This window comes from Leuciscus leuciscus (assembly GCF_965113295.1).
Source record: "Leuciscus leuciscus genome assembly, chromosome: 9".
Lineage (NCBI taxonomy): Eukaryota > Metazoa > Chordata > Actinopteri > Cypriniformes > Leuciscidae > Leuciscus > Leuciscus leuciscus.
Genome location: NC_138733.1, coordinates 22122512 through 22142908, shown reverse-complemented (window position 1 = coordinate 22142908; position 20397 = coordinate 22122512). Strand labels below are relative to the sequence as shown.

General features: G+C 38.0%; 1 protein-coding gene across 5 annotated transcripts in view; it reads left to right on the top strand.

Moving 5' to 3' along the window:
* The window catches only part of pitpnm3 (PITPNM family member 3), a 94269-nt gene that overhangs the window by 46057 nt on the left and 27815 nt on the right, over nucleotides 1-20397 (top strand). For 2 of the 5 annotated variants that reach the window (XM_082180480.1, XM_082180479.1), the window contains exons 4-6: nucleotides 6272-6339; nucleotides 6430-6650; nucleotides 18973-19162. In XM_082180480.1, the coding sequence (XP_082036606.1) occupies nucleotides 6272-6339; nucleotides 6430-6650; nucleotides 18973-19162 (479 nt within the window). Of the gene's footprint in view, nucleotides 1-4890; nucleotides 5835-6271; nucleotides 6340-6429; nucleotides 6651-18972; nucleotides 19163-20397 lie in introns of those variants that run through there. The other 3 variants (XM_082180483.1, XM_082180482.1, XM_082180481.1) reach the window with 3 other exon arrangements.

The following is a 20397-nucleotide window of genomic DNA, read 5'->3' as shown; positions in this document are numbered from 1 at the left end:
AGTGTGTTGTGATTTGCTCCCCGTGTTCGGGAAAAGTCACGTACCTTACCATAACCGCGAGTTTCATCTGCTCAGGTGTAAATATTAAGGATGGCGTCAATTTCAAACCAATTCAAGCCTGATTCAGACTTAAAGGAGAACTCCGGCGAATTTTTAAGTTAATCTTGATCGTTTTACCTTTGTGAGTACTGTCTATAGAAAAAAAAAACGAACCGGATCGGTGCTTGCAACGCGGAGCTGTTACAGTTAATGCCCAGAGCTCCCATTCAGCTAAAACGGCAGTTATGGGGGCATAAACCTAAAGAGTGTCTTTGTGCCTCTTAACAGACACAAAATGCAATTAAAATGTCTGTCCAACATGAACAGGGCCCTTACATGACAACAAGATGCGTTCAGCAACTTAGCCATTGTTTAAACTCACCTAAATAGTGTTTTAGACAGCTAGCTGTAGTCTCGCGCTGAAGTCCCGTGGGAACTCAGTTGTAAAGCCCCGTTTTTAAATCAAATAAAAGCACTTTCATATTTTCAGTATTTCTAATATTTCTCCTGTAATTATGACAACTTTTTGCAGACTAATTTTTTATTAACAGAAACTGGGAGTATTGATATATTCAATGAATAAATTGTAATTCCATAAGTGCCAAGATCTGTGTGTTCTTCAATAAATATGCACGTTATATGCATATATATGCAGTTATATGCAAATATGCATATGTTAATAAATAATAACATTTAAAATCTGAATTAAATAATGGTTTAAGTAGCCTATATGGTTTAAACACTGTATCCACCAATAACACCAGCATTATCAGCTAAGAGATTGGTATTTTTGCTTCTAAAATGCGAATTTCCTAGCATTTTGGATACACTTACTGCTTGTTCCGCATCGTTGGCAATTCAGTTTTGTTATGTCTTTGGTTCTCTACACTACAGCATGTGATCAGAGCAACATTTCATTGATATCATCTCTAGCTCTCTTCAGTTGAGATACTCGTAACTTCTCTGTTGAGACTCTGCGTGAGCTCAACCGATCACTGAGTTAAAGGCAGCCTGCAGCCAATGTCAACCTCGTGATATTTTTGGCAACATGTTCATGTTTATCTCCACTATAAATGCATATCTGCACTCTGAACAGCCCTCTTTCTATCTCTTTCAATCTCAATCTATTTCATCTGTCGCTTGACTCGCTTCTATTCTCTTGTTGCTCATTCTCTCTCCCCTTGATCCCTTTCTCTTTATACTGTATCTCTCTGTCTTGACAGTCTACCACATCATGCTTTAAAAACATTATAGACCAATCCTACCTTAGCAGCTGTTGCCTTCCATCAAATTATGAGACTTTATCTTTATCTAAGCTTTTGCTCTTTCTTCATGAGAGTCTATAGAGGTCATTTGTGTTTGAAAAGTTTTACACTAAATTTTCCTGAATTGATCAAAAATATTGTAAATGTTCTCATTGGTGAACACAAGATAGTGGTATTTTCTTCCTGTACAAATATTTCCATCCGGAATTTTAATAAAAAAAATTCCCGTCCCCTTTATTTATTTTAATATTCGTCTAAATAAGACCAAATATTTATGTGCAAAATTAGAATATTATTTTATTTCAATATTATTTATTTCTATGACATTCTGTTGTATATATGACGTTTTTATATGAAAGTAGGTAAAGATTGATTTTAGTTTCATAGTTTTCAAGGTTACAAATGTGCATTTTAATGTTGCTGCTTGCAAAAATAACAAAAACCACCCTGAAGTTTTTTGATTAATTTTTTGTCAAAATAACTGATTCAGTCCATGATTCAGACTGTGCTTTTCAGGCTGGGTCTGTTTTGGCAGGCGGGAGGGATGTCCTCACTGTAGTGTTATCCTGGCTCAGGTTTCCCTGGTAGAAATCCGTTTTGTTAAACTATATGATTGTGGAATCAAAAGGAGGAACGAGCTCAGTCAATACACATTTTACCCTGGTCCAACTTGTTGGTAGGATTTTCTTCCTTTCTCTTTCTTCTTCCTTTCTCTTTTGCATTCTTCACATGCCCTCCCTGTCTGTGTCTCTCTCCCTGTCCATTGATTCTGTATTTCTCTACAGGATGCTATAAATCTGCAGGGGTAGAGCTGGGTGTCTGGGCTGTTGTAAATAGAGGACATGAGCTAAAGCAACTCCAGAGCAGAGTGAATAAGAACAAAATGTCCCCATTGTCCCCCACCTTGTCATTCTCCAGTCCTTATTGCTTGTTATCCTTTTCTCTCCATCTCTTTGCCATCACTTTCTCACCTTTTGAGCCCAATTGAATCCAAAGTGTGGGAGTTCTCAGCGTTTCCCGCTCTGCCGCTCTGGCCGAGCATTAAACTCCTACTGTGGAATTTCATTAACACACAAAGCTCACCGTCCATCCGTCTGACTGTCTGTTTGTCTGTCTGTCTGTCTGTCTGTCTGTCTGTCAGTCTGTCGATCCATATATATGGCCAGGGCCGTCGCTAGTGGGGTGAAAGGTGGTGACAATGATTCCCCCCCCCCCCCCCCCCCCCGCTGCCCAGGGGGCCCCACAAAATACTATATAGGCCCCTGTTGTATGAATAATTCTAATATTTATATTAGTTGTATGCCTGAGATTTAAATGAAAACCACAAAAACATGCAATTTGGATAATATTTTTCCCAAATATCTGCTTCTCTTAGGCTACCTCCCTAAAAATGGTTTAGTCCGATCTAAAGTATTTATTAATTATTCAGTCAGTGACAAACTTCAGATGGACCCAATAAAATTGTAAGTCCAATCCCAGCTCGTGAACAGAACCAATCACAGTTGAGGCGGCAGTGCCTGAAGTTAACGATGAATTTGGTGGAAGAGCAGGAGACTGACTGACTGAAAAATGTCGGGGAAAAGAAAACATAAAACAGGGTTCCAGAAACGCCATGAAAAGAAGGAGAGGGAGGCCAGGAGATTTGTTGTATCCCAGTTGCTCAAGACGTTCTAAAAGACAGGTTGTATTGTTATTTCGCTGGGAATAAGAAAACTACCGTCTACAGCCTGCCGGGTACTGTCACTTTTCATTATCGGTGCGCACCACAATCGACCGAATGATGACGTGTTCAAAATCCCTGTATTTTTACACTATTGTAAATAGAGTCACGACGTATTGCATTATGCACCTGACCTGCCGGCTGAAAACACGAATACACACTGCACTTGAATGAATAAATTATAGCTTTATTTAATAATATTACCAGTTCCATATTATCTTTATTAAAAAATAAGACAATAAATGATTTTTTTTTTACTGCATTCTTGTCAATTTCTAAATGTTTACTTTTTGATTTATGAATTATAACAGACTGATGGAAAAAAACAAAACATTATTTTGCTGTTACTTTTTTTAAATTGGTTTTATTATTAACAATTTCTTGCGTTTTGTTAGTTTTTATTAGTTGTAATTTTTATATAAACATTTAACTTTTAAAATAAATGTTTTACAACAACATCACCATCTTCTGTTATGTGGGCCTCCATGCTATTGTGCAGCATATGATATTGGTGGAGGGTGGTGGGTGGTGGGGGTCCACATCAATATTTTTTCAGGGGGCCCCGAATCCTCTAGCTACGGCCCTGTATATGGCTCATTACGTAAGCTGAATTTGTTTGTGTCTTACATGCATCTGGGGATGTAGTCAGACAGGCTATAGTAAGAAAGTGGCACTGAGCCTGAAAATGCTGCAGCTTATTGGCAGCATAGAGTGTAAAGCACAGGAGAGAACACAGCTCTGCTCCCTGACTGTTTTCCTTATGGTGCGGCTGTGAATGAAAGCCTGCAGCTGGGATTAGCACAGGCTCTCACTATATTGGGAGGGTTGTCTGCAGTCGGGTACAGCTTTTCAATGAACACAATTGCTCCTTGGAGACCTAGTGATTTAGAAGTGAATGAATATGCCATTAAGAGAAGTAGTCTGGTCTATCATCGGCTCAGTCTGTTTGATGTTACAGCAGCTCAGGGTTGTCATGACATCATCTTGATGGTCAAAATACATGTGTTTTCCCACACTTGTCTGCGAAAGGATGGATTATGAATCAATCCAGTGCTTGTTTGTATAACTCTTAACTGGCTCTGTTTTTCAGATTATGCTTTCTCATTACATAATGATGGGATTGGATTTCAGTAACTGTTGCAGATTAGATCATTGAAAAAACACCTGGAATTTGACAATAATGAGAGGAGCACTGAGTAATATGGGAAAAGAAAAGAAAACCAGACATTGTTATTCATAAATTCGCCATTGACAAATATCCAACTGGTTTTAGAGGGCATGTTGTAAATATGTGTAATGTTACATTGAACAACCACTTGGGGATTGAATTCTTTGAAGTTTCACCTTGTGGATTGTGAGTTTCCAACATTACTATGAAGGTAAAAGAGTAGCAAAACTCGAGAGCACGTAGATGGGAATTTGAGAACTTGAACAATAAATATTCGTACTTGTACGTGAACATTTACACTCACAGCTCCAATGTGAAAACATGTAAAATAAAAATCTGAAGTTGAATGTTGAAATTTGCACTCGCAGACAACAGTCACAAACCTGTATTCGGAATTTGAAGCTGCAGACAAATAGTCACAAATGTGTAAAATGCCATTCACAGAAATACAATGACAGACACAAACTTGTAATATATATTTGCATTTAATCTTACATTCACATTCGCAGTGCAACCTCAATTAGGCACTTGCAACTTCTCAAATCTGTCACTGCAATTTCAAATTTCGCGACTTGACTTTTGCTACTCTTTTCGCAATATATCAGGTGCAAAACTAACTTGTGCACTAGCAACTCAGTGACGGCAAGAGAGAAAGGGGGGCGGGAGCGGGGGTGTTCAAAGGAGCCGTTTTATTGGTTGGTGCTTTAACATGCTATATTAAAATATCTGTGGGGTATTTTGAGCTAAAACTTCACATACACACTCTGAGGACATCAGAGATTTATTTTACATCTTGTGAAAAAGGCATTATACCACCCCTTTAATTAGACGCGCTGCGTTCATATTCTGTGCTCATCTGATTTCTGTATGGTGTTTACTGCATTTGATAATATCGTTTATTTATTTTAATATCAGTCTAATGCATTAAACCATGTTAGCGTTTCAGATCGTCCACGAGGAGGCAGGTTTCGTGACATCATCGCGTACAATAGAAGTCCCATTTCATTGGCTAGGCGCCAACCAATAAAACGGCTCCTTTGAACACCCCCGCTCCTGTCTCCCTTTCTCTTTCGCCGTCACTGAGTTGCAAGTGCACAAGTTAGGACCTAATATATATATAAGCACCTAATATATAGCGAATAGAGTAGTAAAAGTCAAGGTGCGAAATTTGGAATTGCAGTGACAGATTTGAGAAGTTGCAAGTGCCTAATTGAGGTTGTACTGCGAATGTGAATGTAAGATTAAAAGCAAATATTTATTACAAGTTTGTGTCTGTCATTGTATTTCTGTGAATGGCATTTTACACATTTGTGACTACTTGTCTGCAATGTTTTCACATTGGAGCTGTGAGTGTAAATGTTCACGTACAAGTACAAATATTTATTGTACAAGTTCTCAAATTCACATCTACGTGCTCTCGGGTTTTGCTACTCTTTTACCTTCATACATTTCCCTCCTAAAAACACATAGATTAATAAAAGGCATTGAGATGGCATGCGCACAAGCTCCATGCTGTCAGAATGACTGGAGGCCAGCCAGATCAGGAGTGCTAGATCATGAGAGTGTGAGAATGAGATGGCAGAACGGAGCGGGAAGCTACAAATGGAAAACAAAATGAAAAATAGAGCATGCAATGGTGAAGGTGAGGTATAATGACTTTAGCTAAAGGCCAGCAGTCTTATTTGGAGATTTGGAGACACCGAAAAGCTTTTTGTTGGTCCTGTTCACTTCCTCTTGTGTGTAATTTGTTATTTTGTTATGACACCAGCTGACATCAAAATGAAAGAGTTTGCCTGATACAAATCCCAAGCTCTGTCTGTTTCTTATTGACCTGTTTTAAAATATGATGGTACCAGTATGGTGTTTTGATGATAATACTACATTTTCTGTTATTATGAAGAAAATAAATAGAAGGTAAAATCATTAGTGAGAGGCGGATGAGTGTGCTTTGAAGGATCGATAATCATTTGTGGTTTTGTTTGCTGTGCATCTGTGCAAAGTGGCTATAATCACCCTCTTTCTCTTTTTTTATATGTATCCCCATCTATCCATCTCATGCTCTTTCCTTAATGGGCTCAGAGAGTCTGTACCGTGTAAGGAGGCAGAAATGTGTCCCTCAGACTAGCATTGACGGAGAGGAAGCTGAGGTAAGATTATCCTTTTTAAATATTCAGTATTCCACTGCTTTCTTTTCCATAATATTGTGCTGTGACTTTTCCGTGTCCCTTGTCCACCAGAAGAAATGTCAAACACATCTGCTGGTGCTGGTGGTTCACGGGGGGAACATACTGGACACGGTGGGCGGAGAGCCAGGTGCAAAGACTGCAGATGTAAACACCCTGTCCTCTGTATTGGAGAAAGTATCTCAAGCTCATTTCCAAGCTGCAGCTCAGCATGTCGTCCTCAAGTTGGTGCCGTGTCCAGCTATATGTGCAGAGGCCTTCTGCCTTGTGTCCAAGTAAGTAGCTATTACTGAAAGCAATTTTTAATGAGCTTGTTTTTTTGGGAAATGCGCCATGGTATTCTTTCAAGTAAATACCATTGTGTATAGGCTATCATCTAATACCATCACGGTTTCCTTTCAACTGTACTGTTTTGTAACTGGTTGGACTGGCTTCATTTCCTGGCATGGAGGGTTTTGCTCCGTTGTGCAAACACACTATGAAATGAGATCCCACATACATAGATGTTTTGTTCTGAAGTCATGGGAACACCCTTAGGTGAAACTGTCTGAATGCTCAAAACTAACTTTATGGGAAAATGCTGACATATTCAGAGGCAGCTGTTTTTCTGAACTCAATATATATACACACATACATACATACATACATACATACACACACACACACACACACACACACACTAGGGGTTGCACGACTACTGATTTCTGCTAGTCGATTCCTTATCAAAACAATACTCGAGTTACTCGACTACTCGTGGTTCATGCTACTTTAAATGAAAAGACATGAAATAGCTAGATCTTATCAATAAACATTTATTAATTCATAGCCTAATGCAACAATTACATAAGTAAACTCTCAAAACATTATAATTATGACATTTCATTTTTAAATTTTCATGTAACAGTCTAAAGCCAAATAAATAGCCGTTCTTGCCTTTCATTTCAGACGTCTGCTTCTAGGGGCCGTTCACATATCGCGTCTTTTTCGCGCTCAAGGTCGTTATTTCAAATGTAGGCGCGGCGAGCGCGCTCATATGGAAACAACGTGGTGCGCTAGTTTTTCCAGGCGGGTTTTTCCTTCTCATCTCCAGAAATATATCTAGTAGTAAAGCTAATGCAAGGGCTAGAAATCAATTAATCCTTTGCTGATACTTCTTCATCGTCATCATGGAGAGCGCAGTTCACGGTTGCATAGCACCGACAGACGCCATGGGAGCGCGAGCGCTTGTAGGAGACAGCGGCCGCGCTTTCCACACGTTTTTAGACGCAATATGTGAACGGCCTCTTGCAGAGTTGGCCAATTACAATATTTTTGTCATCCTTGATGAAATACTTCCACACATCTGACGTGTTGCGTCTGTTGGTGACGTTCGCCATTTTTAATTCATTTATGGTTAATGGACGCTCGAGTAGTCGATTGTTTCCGACAGCGTCGACTAGTGGTTGAAGTAGTCGATCTATCGACTACTCGACTAGTCTATGCAAGCCCTACACACACACATACTGTATATATATATATATATATATATATATATATATATATATATATAAATGTTTTACTTAATATTTAATACATTAGAAATAAATCATTTGATAATGAATTAAATATAAACAGACTTATACTTTAGATGGCAACTTCACATAATTCACATTAATGCTATTTCAGTATTTTTCACAAATAAGGAAATTGTTGAAAAATATGAATAAAAAGAAAGTAAACACTGTAACCAACAGGGCACTATGTAGTCTGGTGCACTGGAATCATATTTTTTCAAATAAAGGCAAGGTAAATCTAACTTCTCTTACAGCACAGTGAAAATAACACAAATATGACATTGGACAACTATATATAGCTCAGCATAGTTTGAAATCGAGAATTTAAAGTTTGTCGATCGTTCGTCTCCAGTAAAGCTGAACTCTCCTCATTCAATTCACACGGACAGACCATAACGCACACAGTAGCCTACACAGGTTTTTATGCAATCTACAAATACACACTTCAGAAGATCTCACAGCTGGATTCGAATAAGTCTGCAAGGTTTGTGAAATTAAAATGTTTAACAGATTATAGTACTTCATTTATTTGACATTCCATTACCCGACAAACCTGATTGAACATGTTAACAGCATTGCTGAACTTTAGTCTGGAAAGTGTCTGTTGCTGTTGGTCACTGTCTGTCGGTGCAGTAAAACTTGCGGTAACATACAAATCTGTTTAATCTACTTGGGAAAACAATTTCAGAGTCAGTCAGAATAAAATCAAATGTAACAATTCATTATGTCAGGTAAATATATCGTGCCAATTTCATAATCAGTTCAAAGATAAAAAATACAAAACATCAAATGCTCTGGAATAAAGAGAAAAGATGTGAACCTGACATTATAAAAGACATGATGCTGACTGTTTTGCCCACACTCCGCATCACGGGCTAATTTGAGTTTCAAATTGCCCTGAGCCTCTTGTTGCATTTCTTTATATAGACAGAAACTTATTTCATATGGAAACATTTGCTAACAGTGGGAATTTGCATTCAGAGGTTACACCTTTTGGGAGCAGGATGCCATTTGACTGGAGGACACACCCTCCTCTGTGTGCGAGTTATCTCTAAACTCTTAAATACCTTATTACCTTTTGGTTAACTTCTTTGGGAATGAGACCTTTGTACCAGTCGCACTGAGAAATTTTGAATGATACTAAACATGTGTAATACTGTATGATAATTATTCACATTAAACCATATAGATTCTTGGGTGAATTTTGGTCATCTCAGCATGAGAGAGAAGGAATGGGGAAAGAGGGGAATAGATGTAGATTAGGATGATTCTGAGGTGAGACTTGCGTCTCGCATGGTGAAATCAAGCATGGTGCACAAGAGTGAGTTCAAATGTTAATTTCCTTTGGTCTCTCAGAGAGTTGCTCTCTCTTCCAGTTTTTCCAGTCTTACACTAGTACATTTTGTTGGAGGTCGCACTGGTGCCACCACCACATTGCCCAACTGATAAGAGCTGCCATTTCTGTTCTGTTACTGAAAAATATCAAACAAATGAAACTGTGCTTCTCGTTTGAGATGCTCAGACCAATATTAGACTGCGCGGCACGAGTTCAATCACACGATACTGTTACTACACAGCACCAGGAAATCAGGAAATCAAGCATTTGAATTCACTGCAGTATTATCGCTGCACGATCTAGTGTGAAGCATTCAAATTCAGAGCAGAATTCTATGTTATAAACTATATATATCAGATCAAAAAGCGCTGACGTAGAAACCAGGAGAAACATTGTGCCATGAACGAACAAGTTATAGAAGGCTTTTCAGACCATAAATCACCAATATCCACCATGGATTTAATGTAGTAACGCTAACTGTAACTATGGTATTGTGGCAGAAATAGTGGAATATTTTACATATTTTTCATTTCAGGGTTCGTACAACCTTTTGAGAGTGAAATTCAGGCACTTTACAAGGACTTTCCAGCACCTCAAAGCTATAAATATCATTATTTTTAAATTGTGATTACCAAAAAAAAAATATATATATATATATATATATAGCATTTTTACCCTATACATTTTTTTTTTTTTTACATGTTACTGTTGTTAATAATATTTATTTGTATCTGCATCTCAACTAGCTCAGTGCTTTACTTTCCAAGAAATAAACATGTAATATAATAATAATATAATATTAGTTGCTGCACTTATCAATGCAAACCAATAGTATTTTATGATTAAATTAACTTTATGATTAAAAAAGTTGTTAATATTGTTTTTGTCATGATCTCAGCCTGTTTCCTAAAGGACTTTTATGTTGAAGTGTTTTGTGTCCCCCCTGGTCCTGTGTTCATTTCCTGTTTGCCTTCTGCCTTGCTTGTTTCCATAGTAACCCTGATTAGGTCTTGATTGTTTCCCAGGTGTGTCTTGTTTGCTCATCACCCCATGTCTATTTATACCCCAGCGCTTCTCTTGTTCTTTGTCTAGCTTTGCCTATACATGGTTGTATCGTGTGTGTTTGTTGTAGCTTCACGTGCACGTGCCTATCTTGTTGCTTGTCTAGGGTTATTTCAGTTGTCCTGTTTCAATATATTTTTACTGCACTTGGATCCAACGCCTAACAGCAGCCACATTACAGATTTAATGTTTTGAAAATGAGTATCTTACGATAACCAAGGCTGCGTTTACAGTAAAAACGTTAATATAGCAAATTACAATTTAAAATAACTGCTCCAGTCTTCAGTGTCACATGATCCCTCAGAAATTATTCTAAAATGCTGATTTGGTGCTCAAGAAACATTCTTTATTATTATCATTGTTAAAAATAGTAGTGCTGCTTAAAGGGGATGTTTAATGCTATTTCATGCATTCTGACTTATTTACACTGTTAAAGAGTTGGATTCTCATGCTAAACATGGCCAAAGTTTAAAAAACAAATTGGATGTACTGTATGACGAAGTATTTCTGTGCCAAATACACTCCTTCAAGATTCTTGCAAGTTTCGGAACGTTTTTTTCGAGTATGGCCCTGTATGGCGTCATAAAGGGCGGGATTCCTTGTATGGGCACTTCTCCCTGAAAAGTGTGTGCACACATCAACCAGAGCGAGAGCAAGAGCGAGCCCATCAATGTGCAAGTTCGGGTTACGGAAGCCGTCTGCAATTCTGCACGGCACGCCTCCAGGAGCTCGGCTGTTTTCTAAAATACTTGGTACAGCGTATCTGTCTTTTATAAATCTGATAAAACTAAAAACTCTTCGGAGATATGAAGGATGCAATTCTACTCTATAGGTACTCAAGATTAACATGAGATTGTCAGAAACTGCGTGTATTATGTCCCCTTTAATATTTTTGTGTTTACTGTGATACATTTTTTCCAGGATTCCTTGATGAATAGAAAGTTCAAAAGAACAGCATTTGTTTGAAATATTATAAATGTTTTTACTGTCACCTTTGATCAATGTATTGCATCCTTGCTGAATAAAAGTATTAATTTTACAAAAAATAATTAACAGTGTATTGCAATGTAAATTCACCACCCTTACGGCCACTGCTCTTATTAATTGTTAATTTTCACTCTGAAAATTCCAGAAGGAAATGCAGTATTTTAAATTATGAAGTTTATATTTTACTTTAAATTTTCCCTCTAAAAAGTCCTGAAAACAATTCCCTTGGTTAGGGAGAATTTATAATAATTCATATTAATTTGCATTGCCTTTTGCTCAGCATCTGTTCATCTCATGCAAGTAGAACAAGAGTTCAGAATAAGATACAAAGCTTAGGCTTAATTTGATTTGTTTGCTTGACGAGACATCATGATTTTTTTGTCGGTCCTCTGCCGCTGTTCATTTATAAGGGATGAAGCGAATAAGAATTAGAAGACAGCCCCAAGTAAGCATAACGCTAATACTTTCTGTGAGAATCAGCCTTTAAAACTAACAGAGTCCCTTCAAACCGTAAAAGTGGATCCATCGCTTCAAGGGCTCAGTGGCTCAGGGCCCTTCTGAGTTATTTCTTCTATAGCTTTAGGCCTTTTATGTCGGTTTGTTCTGTCTTTGTCATCACCTGGGTGAAGCAATGATAATGGAGGAGCTCCATAGAGTTGGAACAAACAGAGCAGAAGAGGATCTTTGATCACATGATCACAATCTCTGCCTGCTCCCATGGCGCACACAGTCTAATAAAAAAATGTCAATCACTGGGGTACCGTGGAGATTAACATGATAAACCCTGTTCATGAGTGACATACAAACTGCATTTGCTCTTTTGCTCGTGATTTTATGGTTCAGTGCTGGAGCTGCAGTGAGTATTAACCAACCTGAGCAAAGGACAAATGGATAGATGCAGAAACCATGACCAGTTTTATGCCTATCTGTCTGCATTTGTCCAGTACTGAGACAGGGGATATAATAAAAGTGATATAATATTGAACAACAGCCTGCAGGGAGAGACAGTAGTAATTGTTGTAGGTCATAATCGTGCTCCCTGGATACAGAATACACAGAAACTCACATTTACACATGCTTCAGAATCATACAATAGGGTTTTCTTTTCATCAGCACGACTTCCTTTTCCTTCCCACATGGTTAATGGAGGCATTAGGCTGTCAGTTTACGCCGTTGCTTAGCCCGAGATCAGCCAAAACAACATCAGAAGGCTCTGGTGCTCCAGGAAGAGACATGTGGCTGATTTTATCTCCTGCTGGGTCTTGCCTGTTGGACAGCAGCAGCGAGGACTAAACAATGGGGTGAATCTAACGAAACCTGTCGAAATTTTAAACACTTTTTTTTTGTTTTTTTTGCAGTTTGACATTATTCTTGCAGTTTGTGAATTACACACACATTTATATCTAATCTATTTGATCTGCTGGTTTTGTCTATTAATCTTCTTTTTTTTATAATATTTGAAAACATATGGTTTTCAAAACAGATGGTTTGCCCATATAAAAGTATATTTATTTAATAATTTTTTGTATCCTTGCTGCAGTCCACTTTGTGACTTTTGAAGTGACCTTGTGAAGTTTTTATTTGATTGTATTTTCATTATTGATAACTATTGATTTAATACATTTTTGTTGTTTCAGCCCTAATTTATACTTTATAGCAGTATTTTTGTACAGTTTTTTTTCCATTGAATTTTTTTCAAAAAATCTGTATAATAAAGTTATTGTTTTACTGTAATGAATAAAAAAAAAAATCTGTATTATAGTCAAGAGAATCTACTGAGAATCACCATTCAGAATATTGAGAATTGCACAGGAACACTAAAGTAAAACATTTTGGTGATAATTGGTGAGAAAAACATAATGGTCCTAAAAGTTGACATTTTATAAATAAATAAATAAAATTATACCATTTTATAAATTGACATTCAAATGTTTTTCTTTTTCTTTCTTTTTGGTATTAGGGTAAAATATGACCTTGGCATGTTTTTGTGAGAATCACCCAGTCAAGGCTCACTGCTTTCTCCCCATTGACAGACAGTCCAGACATTAACAATTCACTGCCATGTTTAGAGCCTCTTTTATAGTGCACACATTTTCTGTCAGTAGAGCTGCCATGCATGTATGTTCTCAGTTCCTCTGTTTAAAAGCTAATGAGTTCCCTCTCCTAATGATGTGTGCTTACAGATGTGGCTTTACAGTATGAGCGTCTTACACACAGAAAACACTCAAACATGCATTAGCAAAGGAGGGGCGGAATGTTATGGAGCTTTGTGTTTGCCGTCTCCACACAGGATTTCCAATTAGCAACTCTGGTAAAAAAGCTTCCACATTGATTTTCTCTCACCAAAGCACAGTGTGCAAGTCAATTCAATACGTGATTCCTGGAGTAAAACAATTTGGGGCTCTGTCACAGCTCAGATAAGAAGGAGGTGTCTCTCGAGGACAGCACCACCTGTGAGTGTTGATGGTGCAAGTCTGCTCCGTATTCCTCATCTGCTTTGGGCTACAACCTGTAACTCCTCGTTAGTCTTAGGCCTTTATCTTTGCCACTTTAAACATTTTATTATAGGTCCATTTTATTGTCTGGTTCTCGATTTTTGAACAGTCTGTGCATTAGTGGTGGAGATTTGACTGGCTTTTACTTGGTTGCATCAGTAGGTGGCGATAAGTGACTGTCGGTGATCAACTGATTCATTCAAAGATGATGATTCTTTCAGGCACAGTGAGTCATTGAATCATTAATTCAACTGATTAGTTCAAAAACTTTTATTTGTTTATCAACAAGTGAATCATTGAATCATTCACTCAACCAGTTTGTTGTAACATACTGATTCATTCAGGAATGAGTGAGTCATTATTCACTCAACCAATTATTTATGTATGAGTAAACTATTTCATTATTTAGTATTTATTTTGTGGAACGATTTGTAAAAAAAAAATAAAAAAAATGCTGATTCATTCAGGAACAAGTTATTGAATTGTTCACTCAAACGATTCGTTCAAAAACACAGATTCATTCAGAACCCCATTACGGTGTAAAATATGTCTGACACTTTATGCTGTGCATTTGTTTGGAACTATTTTCAGTGGCAGAGCAAGAACAGACAAAGTAGTTGGCAATAATGTGTCTAAAATGTAAGTAACTATATTTACTTCATTGCATAAAAGCTGCATCACTAAGCAGGCATGTTGTTGGTATTGCTTGTTTATGAAATTTAATTTACTGGGAGAAGGACAGTATTTTACAAATTTAAAGCTATTTTTGTTAACTTATGGATTTGTTTGTGGCCGATGCATCTTGTTAGGTCCCTATCATGGAAAGGAAGAGGAAATATTTACCATTTAATATTCTTATGTTGCTTGAGAGATTGAAAGACGTAGCTTTGAGACGCATATCTTTTATCTGAGCCCTAATGGTCGGAAGAGAGATCCCATTAATGAGAGCTAATGCTTTATAAACATAAATGAGACTTATGACTCCCCTGCAAATTAGATCTTCAGATGACTTTCTTACATGCAGCAGTGTTTGTGGATGTCTTGTTAGATTTTAGCTCCCACTTGTGCATTTGCAAGAGGTTTTTTTGCAGTCTGAAGGTGGGTTATTGATCAAAACTCCTTCCTCTCACCCTCCTCAGCTGGAGTTGGGTTATTTTGAGACCCAGAAGCCATCGCCTGTGGAGCAGGCTAGCAGGGAGTACAGGGGTCTTCATTTGTTCTGAGTAGGCTTGGAAGCTTTTGTCTTTGAAAGAACAGGGGTCACTTCTCCTGTGTCAGTTTTACCAACATCGTTAATGAGGGCGGTAGGATTAGTATGCTAGGATTAGTAAGATGTTAGATGGTTGGATGGATAAATGCTTGTGTTATTGATTTATGCTTGATATTCATAACAGAGAGTTAAATATGTTAATGACTATGATTTTTATATGGTAGACTTGAAATGTTGAACTACACTACCATTAAAAAGATTTATTTGTTTTGTTTTTGAAAGAAATGTCTTATGCTCAACAAAGCTGTATTTTTTATAATATTAAATATTTATTTATTCCTGGGATGGCACAGCTGAATATTTAGCAGTCATTTGCTGATAAATATTTTTGTGGAAACTGTGATACATTTTTCTTATTTTGGATTTGAATAGTAAGTTTAAAAGAACGGCATTTATTTGAAATAGAAATCTTTTGTAACATTATAGATGTCTTTACTGTAACTTTTCATCAATTTAATGCATCCTTGTTGAATAAAAGTATACATTTATTTAAATAAATAAAAATCCCTAATCCAATAGCATCAACGTACCATGGTACTGCCACATTACTTTTACTTTTTACATTACTATAGGCCTTTGCTTTTTAAATCCACAATTGTTAGTAACAAGCAAACATATTCTTTTGTGTACAAGAGCTTAGTATTCACAGCTTAAAGGGTTAGTTCACGTTTTCTCGTTGGTTTCTCACGATTCGGACATCCAGGAAATGCACACTTTAGAACCATTTTAAACACTACATTGAGACCCATCTGCGTCATCTTCTCAGTTCTCGTGCATGCGTCGTGGCGCTCTCGTGAACTCACTCAGAGGCCTTGAAAAAATAGTTGAATAAAGTTGTTATTTTCGTTCGTTTTTTGCGCACAAAAAGTATTCTCGTCGCTTGATAAACTTAAGGTTGAGCCACTGTAGTCACTTGGGCCATTTTAACGATGTCTTTACTAACTTTTCTGGGCCGGCAGATGAAATTACCTAGAAGCCTATGAAGGAGTGAGACAGCTCTCAGATTTCATCCAAAATATCTTAATTTGTGTTCCGAAGATGAACGAAAGTCTTACGGGGTTGGAACAACATGAGGGTAAGTAATTACTGACAGAATTTTCATTTTTGGGTGAACTAACCCTTTAAGGGAGGGAAACTAGATCGTCTAATCAATATTTTATAACAAACAGCAAAGTTCAGTGCTCAAAGTTCTTCTCTCTGAATTTCCATCCATTTTTTTCTGGTGAGAATTTATTTTTTACTAGTTCCCTCAGGTAAAGAGTGTAGGCAGCTCAAAGATAAAGACATTTTTGACAGAAAACAGTTCTTAAGGTGCTGTTTTTGCTATGGACATGAATAACACCTCAAATCATTCAGCTTGTTGAGAGGAGGTGTGCTATTACTTTTCAAAGCAATCTGACTTTAAATTCTCACCTAGCAAAGAAGGGAACTGAGACTTGCCTGGGCCTAATGGGCTCTTTTGACTGAAGTAACCACCTAGAACACTAGTATCCACCTAGCACAACCTAGCAACAATATCAGCATTTTGAAACTGCTCAGAATACATTAGCAACCGCATAACTAACACTCACAGAAAATATTTGAAAAAATATTGCTGTATCATGTTAGTTTAGCCTGGACCTAGTGCTTTCTTTATATTACATTTTGTAACATGGTTTGTTTTTACAGTTTATTGTTGTTATTTTGTCTTACTACAGCCATTTGAATTTGTGATGGACAGCCTAAAAAGCTACACTTGAGAGCTACCTATTGAGAGTAAACACTAAAAAGTATCAGAAAGCACAGTCATTACCCTTAAAAATGATGACAGGTAGACTTCATTACCCAGCCTGGCATATTCATATTAGTGAGGTAAAACAGCACCTCCGCAACAATGCCAGCTGCTAGCATGGACCAAATATTAATTATAGACTGTGTAAATAAATAATAAATTCGGCTAGGGGGCATACTGAGTGGTTTGGAGGTGCTCCTCTCCTGCTGTGGAGCGTGTCTAATAGGGCTGGCCCCTGGTCTGCAGGCTTGTTACTGTAATGGCTGTGTCCTTCTCCAGCTAGGAGAGTTCATGTAAACATGACAGGAACTACTGTTCACACTGGGTCATAGCGCATTAGCCTAGCCTTGTAAGGAGTCAGGGTAAAGATCAGTGGCCAAAGCACAGTTTGGAGGAAATTTCTGCATGTTATCAGAAGAATACTACAAGAAAAATAGCAGTAGATAATAAGAGAGGGACAAAGGAGAAGCAGACTTTCTCTGCTGAGTAAGATGTAAATGGACCTGCTTTTGTGGAACATTGGGCAATGTCACGAAGACTGATTACAATGAGCTTATGAATTGTCATTATAATCAGAGAAGTGACTCCTCTGTGACTTCCTTCAGCTACATAGTTTCCCCCAGACAACAGGATGATAAAAGGAGCCTGACTACTATTTCAGGTCTCCAGCAGACAGATCCATTTGGGACTTGTTCATTTCCACTTGGAGGCATCACCTTCAACAGTCATTTATCACAAGTAGCCTGTGCCACACTTCGCCAAGCAACAGCCTATCACAACTACACACTCGGGAAGTTTCATATCTTCGCTCTGCACATCACTGCCATTTTGTCGCCAGGGTTTTGGCACCATTCAGATTAGAATTGAGAATGAGTGTTAAATTCCAAATCAGTACTTGAATGTAAATAGAATTTGAATTGAGGTAGCAAACAGATTCCAGAATTGCAATTCGAATTTGAAATAAACAATTTAAATTTCTAACTATATATATTTTTTAACTTAGGGCAGTTTGTCAAACCAGATAAAGCCAAATTTGCAAGTTTTGACCACTTAGACCACAGATTGGTGATTCTCCTCAAACAGGTACAGTTATTTTGGAGCTCTTGCCCCAGCACTGTCTCTCTCTGTCAGAGCCTTCGGGTCACTATTCACTTTGCTTGATCAATGGCTCTGGGGTTAGCACTGCTGTTCAAGGGGACAACGTTGGGCCAGGGCGATCTTTCACTTTTATGCTGTGGGCTCATGCAGACTCATGCAGTGCAGCATGATAAAGCACCTTGGCTTGCTCAGTGGTACTTGGACAAGCTCTGTAATTCCTCTTGTCGAGTTGCATCATCGTCATCTCTCTGATCTGAGTCACGCTTTTAATCATCTGTGCTGAAAAATTCAACTTTTTTGCGGTTAGCGGTATATTGAAACATGGTGATCCGTTTGTAGCTGGTCTAAGTTGTTTATCAGCTGGTCTGAGCAGGTCATAGCTGGTCTAAGATAGTCATTAGTTGGTCTAAGGTGATCATTAGCTAGTCAAAGCTGGTCATTAGGTAGTCAGAACTGGTCATCAGCTGGTCATTAGCTAGTTCAAGCTGCTCGTTATCTGGTACAACTGTTCATCAGCTGGTCATCAGCTGGTCAAAGCTGGTAATTAGGTAGTATGAGCTATTCTAGCTTGTCTAAGATGGTCATTAGCTAGTCAAAACTGGTCATCAACTAGTCTGAGCTGGTCATTTATCTCATCCGAGTTGATTATTAGCTCGCCTGAGCTAGTTGTTAGCTGGTAGACATCTTGGACAAACAACAAACCAGCTACAAGCTGATCTTACTACTGTAATTTAAAGTGGTCAGGCTATTTTTTTTTAACATAGTGGCTGGTTATTTAGCTAATGTCCAACTTGTACCAACTTGTGACCAGCTTGGATTAGCTAATATCCAGTTTAGGCGACTACAATCTGGCTCCCCTGTTAAAATGGATTTTTCAAACTGTCGTCATTAAACTTGCTGATGTAGTGTTTTGGGAACTAAATCTCTTAAAGTTCGGAAGGGTAGCAAAACCAAAAGGTTTTGTGTCAGTTGCTTTGTCACGGGGCCATCAGTATGGACTCTTAACATGCTTTTCTCTTCCACAGTCTGAATCCTTATAGCTACGATGAGAGTTGCGTGTCTAGCAGTGTAGACCATCTACCTCTGGCCGCTTTACCGCTGCTCGCCATAGCTGCTCCACACTACCAAGATGCCGTCGCGACCGTGATTTCCCGGGCCAACCAGGTGTACCACAGCTTTCTGCAGTCTCCAGAGGGACAGGGGTTCACAGGGCAGGTGAGTTCAGGAGCGCCCAACAATATTAAGTTGCAGTCTTATTAGCCATGGGCAAAAGGTCCATGCATAAAGCATCGCTCACACAGAAGTCCCTTTCAAACCAAACAGCTTTCTCTTGGACAATGTGGCAAATTTGTGTGATAAATTTAACATGAGTGAAACATGCATGAGTGAAAACTTTTCCATCCTCATGCAAAACTCCCGATTTCAACTTATTATCAGAATTGTGTGTATTAACTTAAAGTGTATTGTTTCTATTTATATAATCAACAACTTTAAATTAATAATTTGTATTTCTTCATTGTTTTTAATTTGATTGTCTTTCACAATGTTTCATGGGATTGTAGTTCTTTCCCTCATTAAACCTGTTAAATACCTTTGTGATTTTGTTGATTTTCAATTTTTTTTTGCTTCAAATCAAAGTCTCTAAAGTTGTGATTTACCTTGTAGCTGGTTGGTTCAGTTCATGGCTTATAACGTTTTAACAAAAATCCATATAGGAAAAATGTATGTAAATTATACTTCTGGAACCAACACCACAAAAAAAGTGGGCAGGCAATGGAAAAGTGACTGCATGCGATTGCATCTCAACCCTGAAACCATTTTTGACTGCTTTTCCATGACAATCAAGATTGAGCCACACAGGCAGATGAAGGCAGTCCCAGATCAGTATTAGGAAGGCAAATGCTGTCTGGAGCAGCAGTGGGAAGGGTGTGTGGGTCTGTGGCAGGGATAGTGACTCATCAGTGATGAGTCATTCAAAACAGACAAAAAGGAGGGGGTCTTTCCACTCATCTTACTCCATAATCTCACATGATTAATACAATAACACACTCCTGTCAATTTAGGAGGCACAATGATTTCCTAAAGTGCTGACTGCAGTTCATGAGCTGTGTGTCAAGTGTTGACTCTCTAGGGAGCCGGACTATTCAAATAGCATATTAGCCCTCACGTTTTGCAGGAAAATTGGTGTGCTTTTTGACATGGCCATAGCCGTGTAGTTCATTTGCAGTGTGGCACAGACTCGTCTGTTGCTGACACTGATTATTAGACCTGTGGATTTGTTTGTTTTTGGAGCATCTATACATTATTTGTGCTCATCAACATCAAATAGGAAAGCGCTAGAGTTGCCGCTGTGTTATTTCTGTGCAATTAATTAAACGTGTTATTTACTGTCAGGCTGCACTGTAGATTGAGCTGTCATTATGCAATCTTGAGATTTGCCTGACGGTGTT